Source organism: Monodelphis domestica, chromosome 8 (assembly GCF_027887165.1).
Source record: "Monodelphis domestica isolate mMonDom1 chromosome 8, mMonDom1.pri, whole genome shotgun sequence".
NCBI classification, from domain to species: domain Eukaryota; kingdom Metazoa; phylum Chordata; class Mammalia; order Didelphimorphia; family Didelphidae; genus Monodelphis; species Monodelphis domestica.
The window spans coordinates 21,633,312-21,648,782 of NC_077234.1; the positions used below are offsets into that span (position 1 = coordinate 21,633,312).

The 15,471-nt window shown below is 46.6% G+C and overlaps 1 protein-coding gene across 3 annotated transcripts in view; it reads right to left on the bottom strand.

Moving 5' to 3' along the window:
• Positions 1-669: 669 nt before the first annotated feature.
• Positions 670-15,471, bottom strand: part of LOC130455922 (tripartite motif-containing protein 59-like) — a 54,615-nt gene continuing 39,813 nt past the window's right edge. For 2 of the 3 annotated variants that reach the window (XM_056808253.1, XM_056808254.1), the window contains exon 2: positions 670-2,489. In XM_056808253.1, the coding sequence (XP_056664231.1) occupies positions 1,473-2,486 (1,014 nt within the window). In that variant the 5' untranslated portion in view covers positions 2,487-2,489 and the 3' untranslated portion in view covers positions 670-1,472. Of the gene's footprint in view, positions 2,490-7,720; positions 8,027-15,471 lie in introns of those variants that run through there. The other variant, XM_056808252.1, reaches the window with a different exon arrangement.

The window sequence follows — 15,471 nt, forward strand, 5'->3', positions numbered from 1 at the left end:
TATGCAGTCTGGGGCAGATCTCAGATGTTCATGTCTTGCTCCCCACTGCATCAGCATCGTCACTGACCCTAATGTAGGAGAAATGTATGGTACTGGAAAGCCCCTCCTGGTACATGGTTTGCCTGTACCACAGGTCTCACACCTCATACCTTAAGAACAAAGGATGCTGCAGGTGACCCTGTACTTTGCATCCTGGTTCATATTATTCCCCAGGTTTACTATTACTCAGGGGAAGGAGGTAGGGAGCACTTTGAAGGGATGCGGACTAGTCAGGCCATATCAGGTCAGAGTGCCAATTCTCATCCCAATCTTGGTAGGGCTGGGGATAGGAGGAACTGCAGCTCTCAGCACTGCCGCCCTTGCTCAGGGAAACCAGAATTTCCAGGCTCTCAACAGATTTTAGACCTTACTGAATTAGGCATTAATTGCTGGGAGCCATCAGACCAAGATGCCTGGACAGAGTCATGCGTGGTAGCTGGGGAGACCAGAGTGGACTGTGACTGCCCACTCTATCCCCTTTACACGGCCTCCTTCGTCAATGCCCCTTACCTATGAATTGACATGATTATTATTCCCTCTAGTCTCAAAAGAAATAATGCAAGAGCAAATCACTTGTACCCTAGTCTCTAAAAACACCACCAAAAGATCAGACCCTCGAACCCAGTCCCAAAAAGACGAGTTAACTTTTATTCTTGTACATAATTCCTAGCAATACTGCAGTGGCAGATCAAGCCCCAAAACTTCCCCACTCACAGAAGCCTGTTCTCATGAAGTCAACAGAAAACCCGAGAGGCCCAAGTGATAAGGACAAATACATCAAGCTTCAGTATGCCTCAGTGACTCAGGAACTTCCTAGAAGCCACCAGTCTAAACTTGACTTGTGCTCCCAGACCCCTCAGCCTTGATGATATGATTGAATGGTCTAAGAACTGCTGATTAATTATTCCATTTTTATTAAAAGCTCAAAACTTCTTGCTCACAAAAAGGCAGTGAATGACTATAATTCCATCTGCTCTTTCTTTCATTCTATCAATTTATGGAGTGTATTCTTCAATTGCCCTCCCAACTTCATCCAAGGCAGAGAGCAAAGCATCTTTTTTCAGGTCCAAGATACGGTTAAGCTCCTTAAAGTACTGGAGGACGGTTTCTTTATCACTTTGGACAACTTGCTCCACATGGGATTTCTGGTCCAATAACTTTTCAAGGAGCAGAGAGACATCTCCCAAGGGACCTTCGGTCAACTGCTTGAAGAGTTTGGGGGGGCTCCTCCTTTTCTTTCTTGTAGGCACTGAGAATGTCTACAAGGTTAACAAAAAACAAGATCCACATCCCGGAAATAATTGTCAGTATTAAAACTGCTGAAAATCTATGTAAAGTCCTCCCTCCCCCTCGGAGTCCTAGTCCTCCCTCCCCCTCGGAGTCCTAGTCCTCCCTCCCCCTCGGAGTCCTAGTCCTCCCTCCCCCCTGGAGTCCTAGTCCTCCGAATCTTTAGCCTCTTCCTCTTCCTCGGCCGCCTCTTCCTCTTCCTCGGCCGCCTCTTCCTCTTCCTCGGCCGCCTCTTCCTCTTCCTCGGCCGCCTCTTCCTCTTCCTCGGCCGCCTCTTCCTCTTCCTCGGCCGCCTCTTCCTCTTCCTCGGCCGCCTCTTCCTCTTCCTCGGCCGCCTCTTCCTCTTCCTCGGCCGCCTCTTCCTCTTCCTCGGCCGCCTCTTCCTCTTCCTCGGCCGCCTCTTCCTCTTCCTCGGCCGCCTCTTCCTCTTCCTCGGCCGCCTCTTCCAAGGCCTTCTCCAAGGCCTCCTCCTCCTCCTCCTCCTCCTCCTCCTCCTCCTCCTCCTCGGAACAAATCTCATGAGTCTGAAGTCTGGACTTTTGTCTCTGTTCCATGGAATATAGTAAAGCATCTTTTTTTCGTTCCAAGATCCAAGTAAGCTCCTTATAATACTGGAGGAGGGTTTCTTTATCACTTCGGACAAATTGCTCCACATAGGATTTCTCCTTCTCTAACTTTTGAATGTTCAGCCAGATATCTTCCCAGTGATACTCAGTGTCAAGCAACATCTGGAACTTGAGGGGCTTCCCCTTTCCTTTAATGTAGACCCTGAGAAGGTCTTCGATGGGGTGTCCTCGGTGCTCGCCTTTGGTAAGGCAGTGGCCACACACTGGCTCGCGGTCCTGCAGGCAATAGATGTTGAGTGGCTGGCTGTGTTCAGGACAAATGAAGAATTCTTCCTTCTTGCATTTTTCAATAAGAGCCTTCACGGCAAGGTTGATGGGCAAAGAGTCAATGCCAGGGGGAGGGATTTCAATTATTCGCCTGCAACTAAAACAAGTGATGTTAATCTGCTCGCAGACATTCTCAGATGCCTCAAGAACATTTTCTTCATCTTCCAGACAATTTCTGCAAAACGTATGGGAGCATGGCAGGATTCGAGGATCCTCAAATATGTCAATACAAAAGGGGCATGTAAGTTCCTCCTCAAAAAAATGCATTTCCTGTGAAGAAAAAAAATTGCTTTGAGTCACTTGCAAATACTGATTTTTAAACAGTTTCTAGTTGCTAATAAGAGACCCAGAATTCACTAAGCACCAAATGCCTGCAATTAATGAGAAACAGATCACGACCACCTAAAATAAACTGGAGACTCCTGAATAGGTGATACTGTCAGAGCCAGAACTGAAGTGCATTAAAAAGACTCCAATTACATTTAAAAACATTTTTAGTCTCCTGCATAGCCAAGACTCCTGGAGTTTGTGTGTATTTTAAGTTGAGGTCAGTAGGAATTACTGGGCATATTCTAAGTGCCAGACACAGGAAGCACAAAGCCTGACCATTCATTGTGCCCTCAAGGAACTAATAATGGAACATGACAAGGACCAGATCTATAGAATGGATGGAGTGTGATCCACCCCCAAGGGGGAAAGCACTAGCAGAAGCCTATAAAGGCCACCCACAGAAAAGAGTGTTTCAACAGGGCCTCAATGGAAGTGAGGGACTCCCCGGGAGATTGAATCCAATGAGGCTAAATAGGTTTATGATGGGAAGCCAGAGCTCAGGCTGGGAGTCTGCATGCCAAGTGACCTTGGGCCAGTCACTTAACACCCAGTGCCTTGCCCTGTTGCTCTTCTAAGACAGAACTGAAGGGTTTCCATAAAAAAGGGAAGAAGCTGATGGCAGCAGCAGGAGGCTGTGCTCAGGCCCAGATCTCCTCCCATCTCTCTCACCCCCTCCCAGCTTTTCCCCTTGGGTCCTAATATGCCCAAGAGAATAAAGCCAAGGTTTGTAAACATCTGGCAGCCATGCACAGCCTCCATTTCCCTCAGGAGGCCTTTTCAGCTCTCTGGGCCAGCTTGGCCCACAGAAATGGATGTGCCTGTTGTGAAAAATAGACTCGAATACAGGACTACAATCCCCATGAGCCTTTGCTCCACTTCCCAAGAATGCCTTGTAATCTCACCTGGGCCGAGATCGAGAAGGTATTTAAGCTGATTCAAAGGCTTTTGAGGGGCTCTGGGCACTTTTTGGACTTCTGTTTTGGAGCTGGCGGTCTCTTGCGTGATATGAGGTTATTTTGTCTAGGCCTCTGGCCTAGGCACATGTTTCTTACTTGTATATTTGTTAATCTTTAACCTTTAATAAACCTCTAAAAAATATAATACTCCTTGCAGAGAGAAACTAATTTCTACCTGCCTCAGTCTCCCCAAATTCCCTAAATTTTAATCTTTACACTGTGCTGTAGCCAGGTCGGGAAAAGCCCCATTTTTCTCCCTCTCTTTCTCTGACTTTTCTGTAGCAGGGCTAATGAGAAAACAGGTTTTGGCTGATTTCGCACACAAGACCCAGTTCCCATTTCTTCCCTTCCTGGAGAGAGGGGAGGGATGGGAAGGGAATCTGGCACATGGAACAGAAATGATCAAGAAGGTGAAAAAGAAGAGTAAATCCAGGGAATAGGGAGAGGGGTTTCTGGGGCTCTTCCTGCCACACAAAGCTCCAGCTGGTGACACTCCACCAAGGCTCCATGGGAGCGCTGGCTGTCAGACCAACCCAGCAATGCTAGGGAAAGGAGATTCTAAAGGAAATGACAAAAGAAGGCAGTTTTATAAAAACCTAAGCCTACAATTCAACACATTCTGAATGAAAAGGCATTGAAAATCTCTTCCTTGGTGCCTGGCTCTTTGCTAAGAACTGGAATAGAAACAGGAAAAGGGGGCCAGTCACTGCTTCTGAGGTGATGGTTTTAAGGGAACAAGTCTAGGGAAGAAGTGCCAAGGTGGGGGGCAGGGTGACCAGGCTTGTAGAAGGAAGTCCTGAGTTCCAATCTGGCCTCAAACACTTCCCAGCTGTATGAACCTGGAGGAGTCACATCACCCCCTCCCTATAGCCCTTTACTGCTCTCCTGCCTTGGAACTGATAGCAGAATTGCTATCTGGATTGAGGCACAATCTGTTCCTGATTCCCCCCTTCCTCTTCCAGGGTGAGCTCTGGGAATCAGAGGGTTCCCATGCTTAAAGGTGCACAGGAGGGCTGCTAGAATTCTGATGTTAACAAATTCTGATGCTAACAAACACCCTGGAAATCTTTTTTTTTTCCTGAGACTTTTTTTGAGCTTCAATTTAGAAGACTCTCATGCTGTCTCTTCCAGGCCTGTGAGCTCTGATTCTGTCACTTGAAAAAAGTGAGTTTTTCCAAATTCGGTGAATTTCCTTCGGGGGTTACACAAAGATATTATTGGCTCAATTTTCAGAGAACTCTTCAGGCCAATTGGCCAACAGCTTGTCCTCAAATTGGAAGCATCCCTGTAAGAGTTTCTAATGTATCACTAGTTGTTTGTCTATAGTAAATGAGATTGCTGAGTGTGGCCTGTGTTTTCTGTCTATGGAGTCTAGAAGCCCCAAACCTGTGTTCTAGTTGGATCTGGAAACCCCAGGTTTGACCTTGCCACAGGAGTTCCTCCCCAGGGAAAGTCCTACTTCATGGCCTCTTAGACTAAGGATAGACTTGGAGATGGTTAGTGGCTCTTCTGGCCTCCACAAGCCTCTCCCACTATCACACCCTTCTTTGGAGGATCCAACGTCAGCTTGGGAGACTGAAGGGTTACCAGCTGCCTATTGGGGGTTCCAGATCCCACTAGGCACAGGTTTGGGGGTTCTAGATTCCATGTTGGCAGAACCCACCTCTAAGAGCTGTCAAAGCCCTGTGAAGTCATCAGCCAATCACTGAGCAACAGCAAGCCAACAGGCAGGCATTTGGCTGGAATCTCTTTTCCAAGGGCAGAACAGAACAGGTGTAAACCTCAAATTTCCTTAGACTTATAAATGTTGGAAATTTCACCATTGGGATATTTCATACTTGGAAAATTTCTTACTGATAGTCTATTGGAATGGGAACCCCATTGGCATGGGAGGTTCCTTCTCTTCCCTTCTTAAGATTACTTTAGGACAGAAACCTTTTGCTGAACAATGGAAAGGACTTTGACCTATGCTTAAGCATAGAACAGGAATTTCCTTGAGTCTTGATTGATTTTAGAATTGATACAATGGAGATACTCCACCCTATTCAGTCCTAATAGGATTGAGTAAGGGCTGCAGCCTAGATCAAAATTTAATTATTCCAATCTCTACCATACTCAAGTTAACAGGATTTAGAAAGGGCTGTAACAAAGGAGTATAGATTTAATCATTTGAAAATATGACCTTCAACAGACATGTGCAAAAGCCAGAAACCTCTGGGCGGTCCTGGGTTAAGCGAGAGCCTCCATTGACAGGCAAATTGATGAAGAGTGATTGGTAGATGTGAGGACTGAGGGGAGGCAACTTGGATGGTTTCCTTAAAGATAGGAGGGTCTGGAGACTCGTGGTGGGGGAGGTTGAGTTTGGAGTGGTGTGGTTCCTGGGCTCGGAGAAAGCTTGCTCTGAAGGAAGCTGAAAGTGGGGGCCTCTGAGACTGTTTCTCCATTTTGGACACGTGAGTGAAAGGGACTGATCTCTTTTCTTTGCCCCAGCTATCTAAGGGCTTGGGCCTTTTGGCCCAGCCTAAACAGAGGGGGTATTTAAGCCCTATTCCCTTCTCTCCCCTTTCTCTCTCTCTATATATCTCTAATTCCTTTCTTGCTCCTATTGTAATTAAACTAAAAAAGGCTGACGGCTGACTTGAGTTTTTCATTTAGGAATTACATAGCTGATTCCTTGGCGACCTTAAATTAATATATATCAGTCCTTTAAAGTGATTCCCTTGTAACACAGGCCAACGGAGGCTTGGCCAAGACTCCTGTTCCAAGGAGAGCTTCTTTGTAAAATGGAATCACTCTGCGGCTTTGCAGGCTTCATCCATCAAACCTTAACTTTTATAGCCTGCAGAGGAGGACGGTACAGGCGGCCCCAGGCTGGGACAAATGTGGGTGCAAAACAAGGCACCCTTCTGGCTGGAGGAGCAAACCTGCGTCCTGCTTGCCAAGGCGCTGCCCAGCCTAACCCACTGAAAAGCTGCTCCTGGAAAGTCCTTCCAGATGCTCCTGTTCCTCATTATTTCCTCCCCAAAGCACGAGCGCCTCTCATGGCCAAAGCCAGGCGTTCAGAAGCCACCCTGAGCCCCCGCATCTGTCACCCCGAGGCTCCCCGGGGGCACCTCTCAGCCGGCCCCTTCTAAATGGCAGGGAAGGAGGCGAAGGCTTTGGGGAACAGAGCCCCGGGAGTCCCGGCCCGGTCTGAAGCTGGTGGGCACGGGGTGTAGGGCCGGGATGTCCCTCCAGATCTAGTCCTGCTGGCCTCCCCCAGAGGGACCTCAGCTCTCTGGGGAAAGTCCCGAGCCAGAATGAGGCACAAATGGGCGGGGGTCACGGTGTTGGGATCCCCAGCGCAGGAGGAAGGGGAGGAGTCAAGGAACACAAAGGAGGTCAAACAGGAGGCTGGGGAAACGACGCCTGGTGGGGAAAACTGAGGTAGGGGGCGCCGGGGAGGAACGACCAAGTCATGGGGAGGATGGCCTCAAGACCAGGAAGCAACAAGAGTTTGGAGGTCGGGGCCCCTCCTTCCCTCAAAGGACTCAGAGGTCCTTCCCTTTCCAGGGAAGAGAGCCAAGACGCTGGCCACAGGGATCCACCCTGCTCCACACCCCACAATCCGTCCTCGAACCGATATCGATCTGTCCCTAGCCTGGAGCCGGGGAACAGGGCAGGACTGGATTGAATTTTGGCGGCTCACCCGCGCAGGAAGCTAAGCCCGGTACTTTCCACCTCAACATAGTCGTCCCTTCCCCATCGTGGACTGGGACGTTGAGGAAAGCTGTCTACCGAGAAATCGCTCTGGAGGCTTCGCTCCAGGCTCTCTCCCTGACCTGTTCTCGACTCCGGAATTCCAAGCTGACTGGCAGGGGGTCGAGGCTCTCCCAGCCCCGGGGCCAACACCTTGGTGGGGGGATGCGCCAGAGGGCTCAAGTGTTCAGCGCCGGGTCACCTCCTACCTAATTGATACAGTGCGGGGAATGGGCCGATTTATCCCAAAGATCGCACTGGATGCTTTAAGAACAGGGTCTCCAGGAAGTCAGTGTAGAAAGAGTGAAGGAAGAAACTCGGAGGGCGGCTAGGCAGGAAGTCATTTACTCCGGTCCGGCTCAGTCCGGCGGGGACTTTAGTCCTCAGGCCTCGCCTACAGGCCACTGGCCTGGGCCATTCCCTCCTGAGGCTAGTCTTTTCAGAAACCCAACAGCTAAGAGCCAACCTTTCACTCACCGCAGCGGCAGTCCAAAGAGATATCAGAAGAGCCTGGCCAGGAACAGGGCCTCCGGGTCAGTCAGCGCGTTCTCCACTAGCTCCACTCCAAGAACAGGAACTCTGGATAGAACTGAAGTCAGGAAGCTGTCGTTCCCCTTTAAATACACTCTCTTTGGAGTCCCCTCCTGTGCCCTCCCCCAGTTCCCCTCTGATTGGTCACCACTAGAGTGCCTGTGGCTCACGGATCTCCCACCAAAGGATTGAGTGGGATGTGGACACTTTGGGTGATTAGATCTACAGATGGGCGGGGCTGACAATTTACTCATTTTCCCAATCCCGGCAGAGTTCCATTGAATCTTCACAATACCCTTCCCACTCCTCCCTTGTTAATCCCTAATAATTTATCAGTTCAGCTAGAGCTAGCTAGGTCTGGGTCAGTTACTGGAGCCATCAAAGGTTGGGGGAATCATAGCTCTCCCCAAAAGAGGGTTAACCTGTGGATCCCAGTGATCCAAACTGCCTAATCCAAGGAACAGCACCTCTCCTCGGAGGAGGTACAAACCCAGGGCTTTGAAGAGAACTGGCACTTGGTGTTCCTGAGGAGACCAGAGGCAAGAGATTTCATCTAGCCTCTGAAGAAGAAATTGGGGGGACAGGAGGTCATCCTACTGGGGCTTTCCCTTCCACCTCTTCTCCTCTACCTCACAGAATCATTCTCTCAAGAGACATATCCCTCAGGGAGACAAGACTGGGTTACTTTCCCCAAAGGGAAAAGAGGGGAAGATCCATCTCCTCCCTCTCTCCATTCTCTCTTTCCCTCCATTTCCTCTGGGTGTATGGGTGTTCCCTGTTTGGCCATACATAACATCTGTGAACCTGCTTTTCTCAAGAAATCTCTAAGGAAAAAGATTTGAACAAGAATATTCATAGCTGTGCAGTTTGTGGTGGCAGAAAACTGGAAAATGAGGGGCTGCCCTTCGATTGGGGAATGGCTGAACACATTGTGCTATATGTTGCTGACAGAATACTATTGTGCTCAAAGGAACAATAAAGTGGAGGGACTCCATGTGAACTGGAACAACCTCCAGGAAGTGATGCAGAGTGAGAGGAGCAGAACCAGGAGAACATTGTACACAGAGACTGATACACTGTGGTACAATCGAATGTAATGGACTTCTCTACTAGAAGCAATGCACTGACTCAGGACCATCATGAGGGACTGAGGAGAAAGAAGGCTCTCCACATCCAGAGGAAGAACTGTGGGAAAAGAAACACAGAAGAAAAACAACCACTTGATCACATGGATAGGTGGGGCTAAGACTGGGAAAGTGGACTCTAAAAGATCACCCTAGTGCAAATACTAATAATAAGGAAATGGGTCTTGATGGATGGCACATGTTAAACCCACTGGAATTGTGCATCCTATATGGGAGGGGATGGGAAGAGGGGAGGGAAGGAACATGAATCTTGTAACCATGGAAAATTATTCTAAATCATCTAATGAAGTAAAAAAAAAAAGAAATCTCTTTAATACCTTTCTTCCACCTGAAAACACAACCCTAGACTCAGAAGGAGATTGCATTAGACTCCCTCATCTGAGCCAGGCTGCCTATTTCTTCTGGGTCTCCCCCTTGACTCCTTTGGATTTGTTTGAGATTTAAATTGAGAGATTAACTCAGAAATTGTCAACATGGAATCTAGGAATCCCAAACTTGTGGCCCAGTGGGATCTGATGGACCCCAAGTTTCAGGACTAGCTTATAAGTTGGAGACCCCAAAGTTTGTCCTTGTTCCCTCTTCCCATGGAATCTACCCTGAAGGGAATCCCAGGCTGGCAGTTTCAGAGTGAGTGGGGGACTCTCTGGGGAATGACAATGCTAGTTGGGTGTTGGTTGTCTTTGAGGATTGTCTTTGTGCGTTTTTGTGCACAAAGACACCTGTGCATGAAGATTTAAGTGGAAAAGTCAATGCACAGAGATAGTCCCACTCTCTGAGTTGGAAGCCTGGGTCCATTGGCACGAAAAGTCATTACACCTGGACACTTCCTCAGCTGCATTGGATGGCCATGTTTTCTTTTGTGCTCCATCACAAGTGAGAGCTGGGTGTCAGGTGAGTGTCAGTGGCTGGAGAGCAGCCCTAGAAGGGCAGGACAAGCCCTCCATGCCAGAGATATTACCCCTCCCTGAGCACCCCATACACCCTGCTAGTTGGGTAAGACTAAGCATATGCTAAGGATCTTTAGTATCCATGGTAAGCAGCCCCTTCTCTTACACCCAGCCTCTAGCTATGATTCCTTTCCCAAGCTTGATTGTATCCTGTCCCTGTAGTTTGAACACTTCCATTTTCTTTGTAACTATAGTGATGCCAATCATCTTTCCCTGCCCCTGGACTCCCAAATGGTATAGAGGTTCCCCAAATGCTTTTGTTCCTTGCAGTCCTCATCTAGCGTTGTGGCAGTCCCAGGGATAACATCCCCAGATTCCAGGGTTTGCACCCTGGAAAAGTTGTGGCCCCTAACTCTCAGTAAAGAATTAAATACTGGACTTTTCCCTATCCTGATGAAAGAGTTGGTTTTTCTGAGTACTTAATAGTTCTATGTTATTTCCAAGTTAGCAAAATAAAGGACAAGCAGCTGGAAAGAAGGCAGAGTGCTTTGGGACTCCACTCAACCTTCCAGATCTGGCTGTTTGGGGTTTAGCTTCAGGGTATCCTTTCCTTTTCCCTTCTCTACCTCCCTTCCCCCTTTCCAAATAAAGTCTTAGTTTCAGTCAGATTTGGGTGTTGGTTTGCTTTCTTTCAAAGAAAGGTTGGGTGATTAGGAACAGGATTCAAGGGTGAATCCGGTCTCATTTGTGGCAGCAAACCTGATCTGCCAGGATCATCCACAGAAGAGGGCTTGATTCCAACCCTCTCTGCCCCGGACAACTGATCAGGGATGTGATGAACATGTTCCCTGTGTTTGGGCTTACATTGGGGCTCCAGGGGTGTAAGTTACTAACATTATCAATTGAGAAGAGCCATAGAAAGTGACTTTCTGTCTCTCCAGGTTGCCTCAAGCTCTGGTGTCAGCTACCCCCAAGGAGGGCAACCTCTTGCCATCTTTCCTTTCCCCCTTTCAGCTCACTCCTCAGCATCCATATTCCCATAACCTCATTTCCCCCATAGTGTTTCATTGGAGTTTACATCTTCCAATGAGACAAAATCCTCAACCCTTCCCCACTTCTACAATGGAAAGTATCTCCTCCCCTTCCATTTTCACAATAAGGTTGTTCAAGGAGCTTCCACTGTGAGTTGGAGAAAAGCTGGTGAATTTATTTCTTGAAAACATCCTAGCAGAGGAGAGTTCCAGACAGGAATAACAGGGAGGGGCTGGTGCTTCACAATGGACACAAAAGGGAAAGGCTCAGCCCAGGGCTGGGCCACCTTGGTAAAGGACTTTAGCCTAGGGGGAGAAACCATTGGGACAAAAGAGATACTTAATATTGGATGGGATTAGTCATTTCCCTCCCAAACTACAGGGATGACTATTCTCTGGTGAAGTAGGTCCTTCCCCCAGGGAGAAACTCTCCTGTGACAAGGTCCAAACATGGGTTTCTACCGCCCCCCTCAGGAAATAAAGGGGGTCTTCTGGATTCCATGTTGTCAATATGGAAATCTCGAAGTCCCTAGTTTATTTAGTTTGAAGGTAGAAACCCCAGGATTTGACCTTGTCCCAGGAGAGGTTTCCCCTGAGGGAAGGTCCCTCTTCACCAGACAATAGACATCCACTTCAGCTGTGGCCCATTAAGTCCAGATTTCGATCCTCAGTAAAGGAGGGTGTGATATACTGGGAAAGGCTTCTGGAGACAAAAGAGCTACTTGACTTCAGATGGGACCTGTCTCCCACCGGAAGTGGATGTCTATTATCTGGTGAAGAGGGACCTTCCCTCTGGGGAAAACCTGGTCCAAACCTGGCGTCTCTACCCTCAAACTAAATAAACTTGGGACTTCTATATTTCCATGTTGACACCTCAAAGAGGTTTACTTGTCTAGAAGTCCTGATCTCTGACAAGACCCACAAAACCAGAGATCTGACTATCTGCTTAACTAACTAGTGTGGGTTATCAAAAAAGGAGAAAGAGGAAGGATTCACAGATGCACTGAGCCCTTACCTAAAGCCTGGGGTTGTTTCCTAGGGATACCCAGAGTCACAGATGACCAAACCCTTGGGTTTACCTTCACCCAGGGGACCTCTGACAGGTGGATCTCAGGAGGGTGGTCTCTGTACTTCAGGGAAAAGCAGGTCTACTCCAAGGCAAATTCTCCCCTTAACTTGGAAATAACAGAACTATTAAATAGTCAGAAAAAACCAAGTCTTCAATCAGGATAGGGATAAGTCCTATTTGGCCCTTTATTCAGAGTTAGGGTCCACAACTTTTTCAGGATGCAAACCCTGGACACTGGGGATGTTATCCCTAGGGAGTGCCACAATGCTAGATGAGGACTCCAAGGAACAAAAGAATTTGGGGAAGCTATACACCACTCTAGATGACCTGGGGGCTTAGAGTGAGAGGGACAGTTGATTGACTTTACAATGGTAAGAAAGGAAAATGAGGAATTCCCAAAAGGAATAACAGTAAAGGGACTGATGCCCTAGAATGGACACAAAAGGGAAAGCCTCAGCCCAGGGCTGGGCTGCCTTGGTAATGGACCTTAGCCTGGGGGGAGGGGGGATCAATGGGACAAAAGAGATACTTAACATTGGATGGGATTAGCTGCTCCCACCCAAACTACCAGCCATTGTCTGGTGAAGTGGGACCTTCCCTCCAGGGGAAACCTCTCCTGGGACAAGGTCAAAACCTGGGGTTTCTACCCTCAAACTAAGTAAACTGGGGACTTCTAGATTTCCATGTTGACACTCCAATAGGGAAAATGTCAGAGCAAAGACCCTCCTCCTTCCAGCTCAGATCCAGAGAGACACAGTTAAAAAGCAGCCAAACCCCAAGATCCTTTTTCCTTCCAGAATCTTGCCCAGGGCTTGTATCCAAATTCTCCTCCTTTCCTTTTAAAGTGAATCCATACAGTTTTCTCTATCCCTTACCTCATTCCCTCCTCTGAGCAGCTGACCCAATCTATGGATTTGTCATAAGCTCATCACTACACAAATCCCCCCCTTTTCTTAACCCATTCTACCTTACCCACTACCCACAGTTCTTATCTAAAACTTAACTACCTGTTCCTCTCTATCACCTACCTTACACTAAAGAATTTAGGGGAAAAGGAAAATAGAATAAGCAATTACATAAAGGAAAACAAATACAAAAGTTGCAATAACAATAATGAAACTCAACCTACAGAATATGACCAAAAATTGTAAAGAGAAAGATACAAATAACACAATGTAGCTCATGCTTATACATTAAAGAAAACTACCTCTCCAGCCATGCCAAAAAAAAGGTATACAAAATGTATCTTAAACTCTTGGATGAAACAATTGCAAAGTTCTGATGATTAAAGACGACCTCCCCAGAAAACTGGTCAGAGAGGAAATCTCATCAGTACAAGGGAGAATATTTGATGAAAAACGCTTCCTCTGGTCACTTTGGAGATCATGATGATGATGGTGATGATAGCTACAGTTCACATTTATATAATTAATCTAATGTAGAATTATAATAGCTTCTACATAATGTCTGATTATCAATAGATGATCTGATGTATGATACAATGCTCTAGGGTTTGAGAAGCTTTACATTATTTTGTCTGATCCTCACCACAACCAGAAAGGTAAATGCTTTTGTTATCCTCATTTTACAGATGATGAAATTGAGTCTCAGAGACACTGAATGCCTTTTTCCAAAGGATGATAGAAATGTTTAAGGTGGGACTCGAACCCAGGACTTAGCCACTATCTTGAAGGAGACAATGTGGCTGAGTGTTATTGGTTTGAATACCATAATTCTTTTTGTCTCAAACATCTTAACATTCTGGAAAACATTCAATTCTATCTTCCAGAAGTAGAAGATGTGGAGCAGGTTGTGGATGATGAACTAGAAGAAAAGGTGCAAACTCTCCTTGAAACCCTGTAATTTCCTTGAGGTGAATGGTATGGACTGCTGAAGAAGTATTCAGCCAGAACATGGGACAGTTTTAATAGTCTCTCTATAGGTCAGGCAACTTACAAAGAGGTGTGAAGTACTCAGAACATATAATCTACCCAGAGAAGGTGAGAACTAAAAACTAAGAATGGGCGCATCTACTGTGATTGGTAGACGTGAAAACTTTAGGGGAGGTGACACAAGAGAAAATTCTCTTTAAAAGGAGGTTAGGAGCTGAGAGCTGGGTCTCTCTTGGTGTCTGAACTTAGTTGAGCTGAGGAGCTGAACTGGAGGGTCTCTTTTCATATTTGAGAAATTTTTCCCATGGCGACCACTTGTTTTTCTTATAAAATCAATACACTAAAAATCATCTTTACAGTTTTGGCAATTCAAAGTCTTGAACCTACATTTTTGGGGTCACCCCTGCTCTAACTTCCAGGCATATAACCAACACACCTTTCGTGTCAAAGCCTTTGGTGGGCATCCTGACTTACACCCCATTTGAGCACCTGCAGATAGATTTTATAACAAAGCCAAAGACTGGTCAATATAAATTTTGTCTAGTAGACCAACAGACCAGAAGCATTTCCTACAGCCTGAGCTACAGAGGCTTTTGTTGCTAAGGTGCTTTTAAAAGAGATTATTCCTTGCTTTGGCCTGCCAGCATGTATTGATTCAGATAGAGGAAGTCATTTTACTGATTCTGTTTTAAATCACATATATTCTTGCTTGGAGATAACTCCAAAATTCCATGTTCCATATCATCCCCAGAGTTTAGGCCAAGTGGAAAGGATGAACAGAGAACTTAAAAGTATGATTGGCAAATTGTGCATTGACAAACATTTAAAATGGCCTTAAATTCTTAGAAACAGGCCCAGGGGAGACCTACACATCTCACCATTTGAGATGCTTTTTGGACATCCACTATACAGGCTAATTCTTTCTCCCTGGCATATACATCACTATTAGGGGGAGATACTATTGTTTCCTATATACAGGAATTACAGCACAAACTGCATCAACTCCATGAATCTGGAGCTTCAGTTCAAGCAAGACCACTAGACTTTTCACATCATGACCTGAACCTAGACTATTAAGATTAAATTCATCTTTAAAGTTTTAAGTTGTGACTTTAAATCTAGATTTAAGTGGTTACCAAATAAAATTCCCATGTCAGTCTGGAAATTTATGGTAATTTAATTAATATAGAGGGAAGGAATTTAAGGCGAAGAGAGGAGAGGAAAAAGAGTTAATTTAAACTGCTCCAGCTCAGGCTGAGCCAGGCAGGAGTTAAAGGCCTTGGCTAAAGTGGCCTCCCTGAGCCCAAGGGAAAAGGAAGTCAATCTTATCATTCACCATGAGACCTCCTCAAGGAAGCTTTTTTTGGATGGGGGGTGGGTTTGTGCCTATGTGCAAGTACAGCTGTGTCTATGCAAGACGGCCAAGAGAGCAATTCAGAGGAGTGAAGGGTTGGCTGAAAGGGAAGCCTAGCTGGAGTGAGAGCCTGAGGGTTCAGAGGAAGTTCTGGGTAAAGGCTTTAAGGGGATCAAAATGGGGAAAGTTACTTCATGAATTGAAATGGCAGCTTAAGGTTTAAATGGTTATGAAACTTTGTGAAAAAGATCCTCAGAGACACTTCAAAACTGAAGTTCTGGGGGGTCACTGGTGTGACAAGGAAATAACTTTAAAAGAC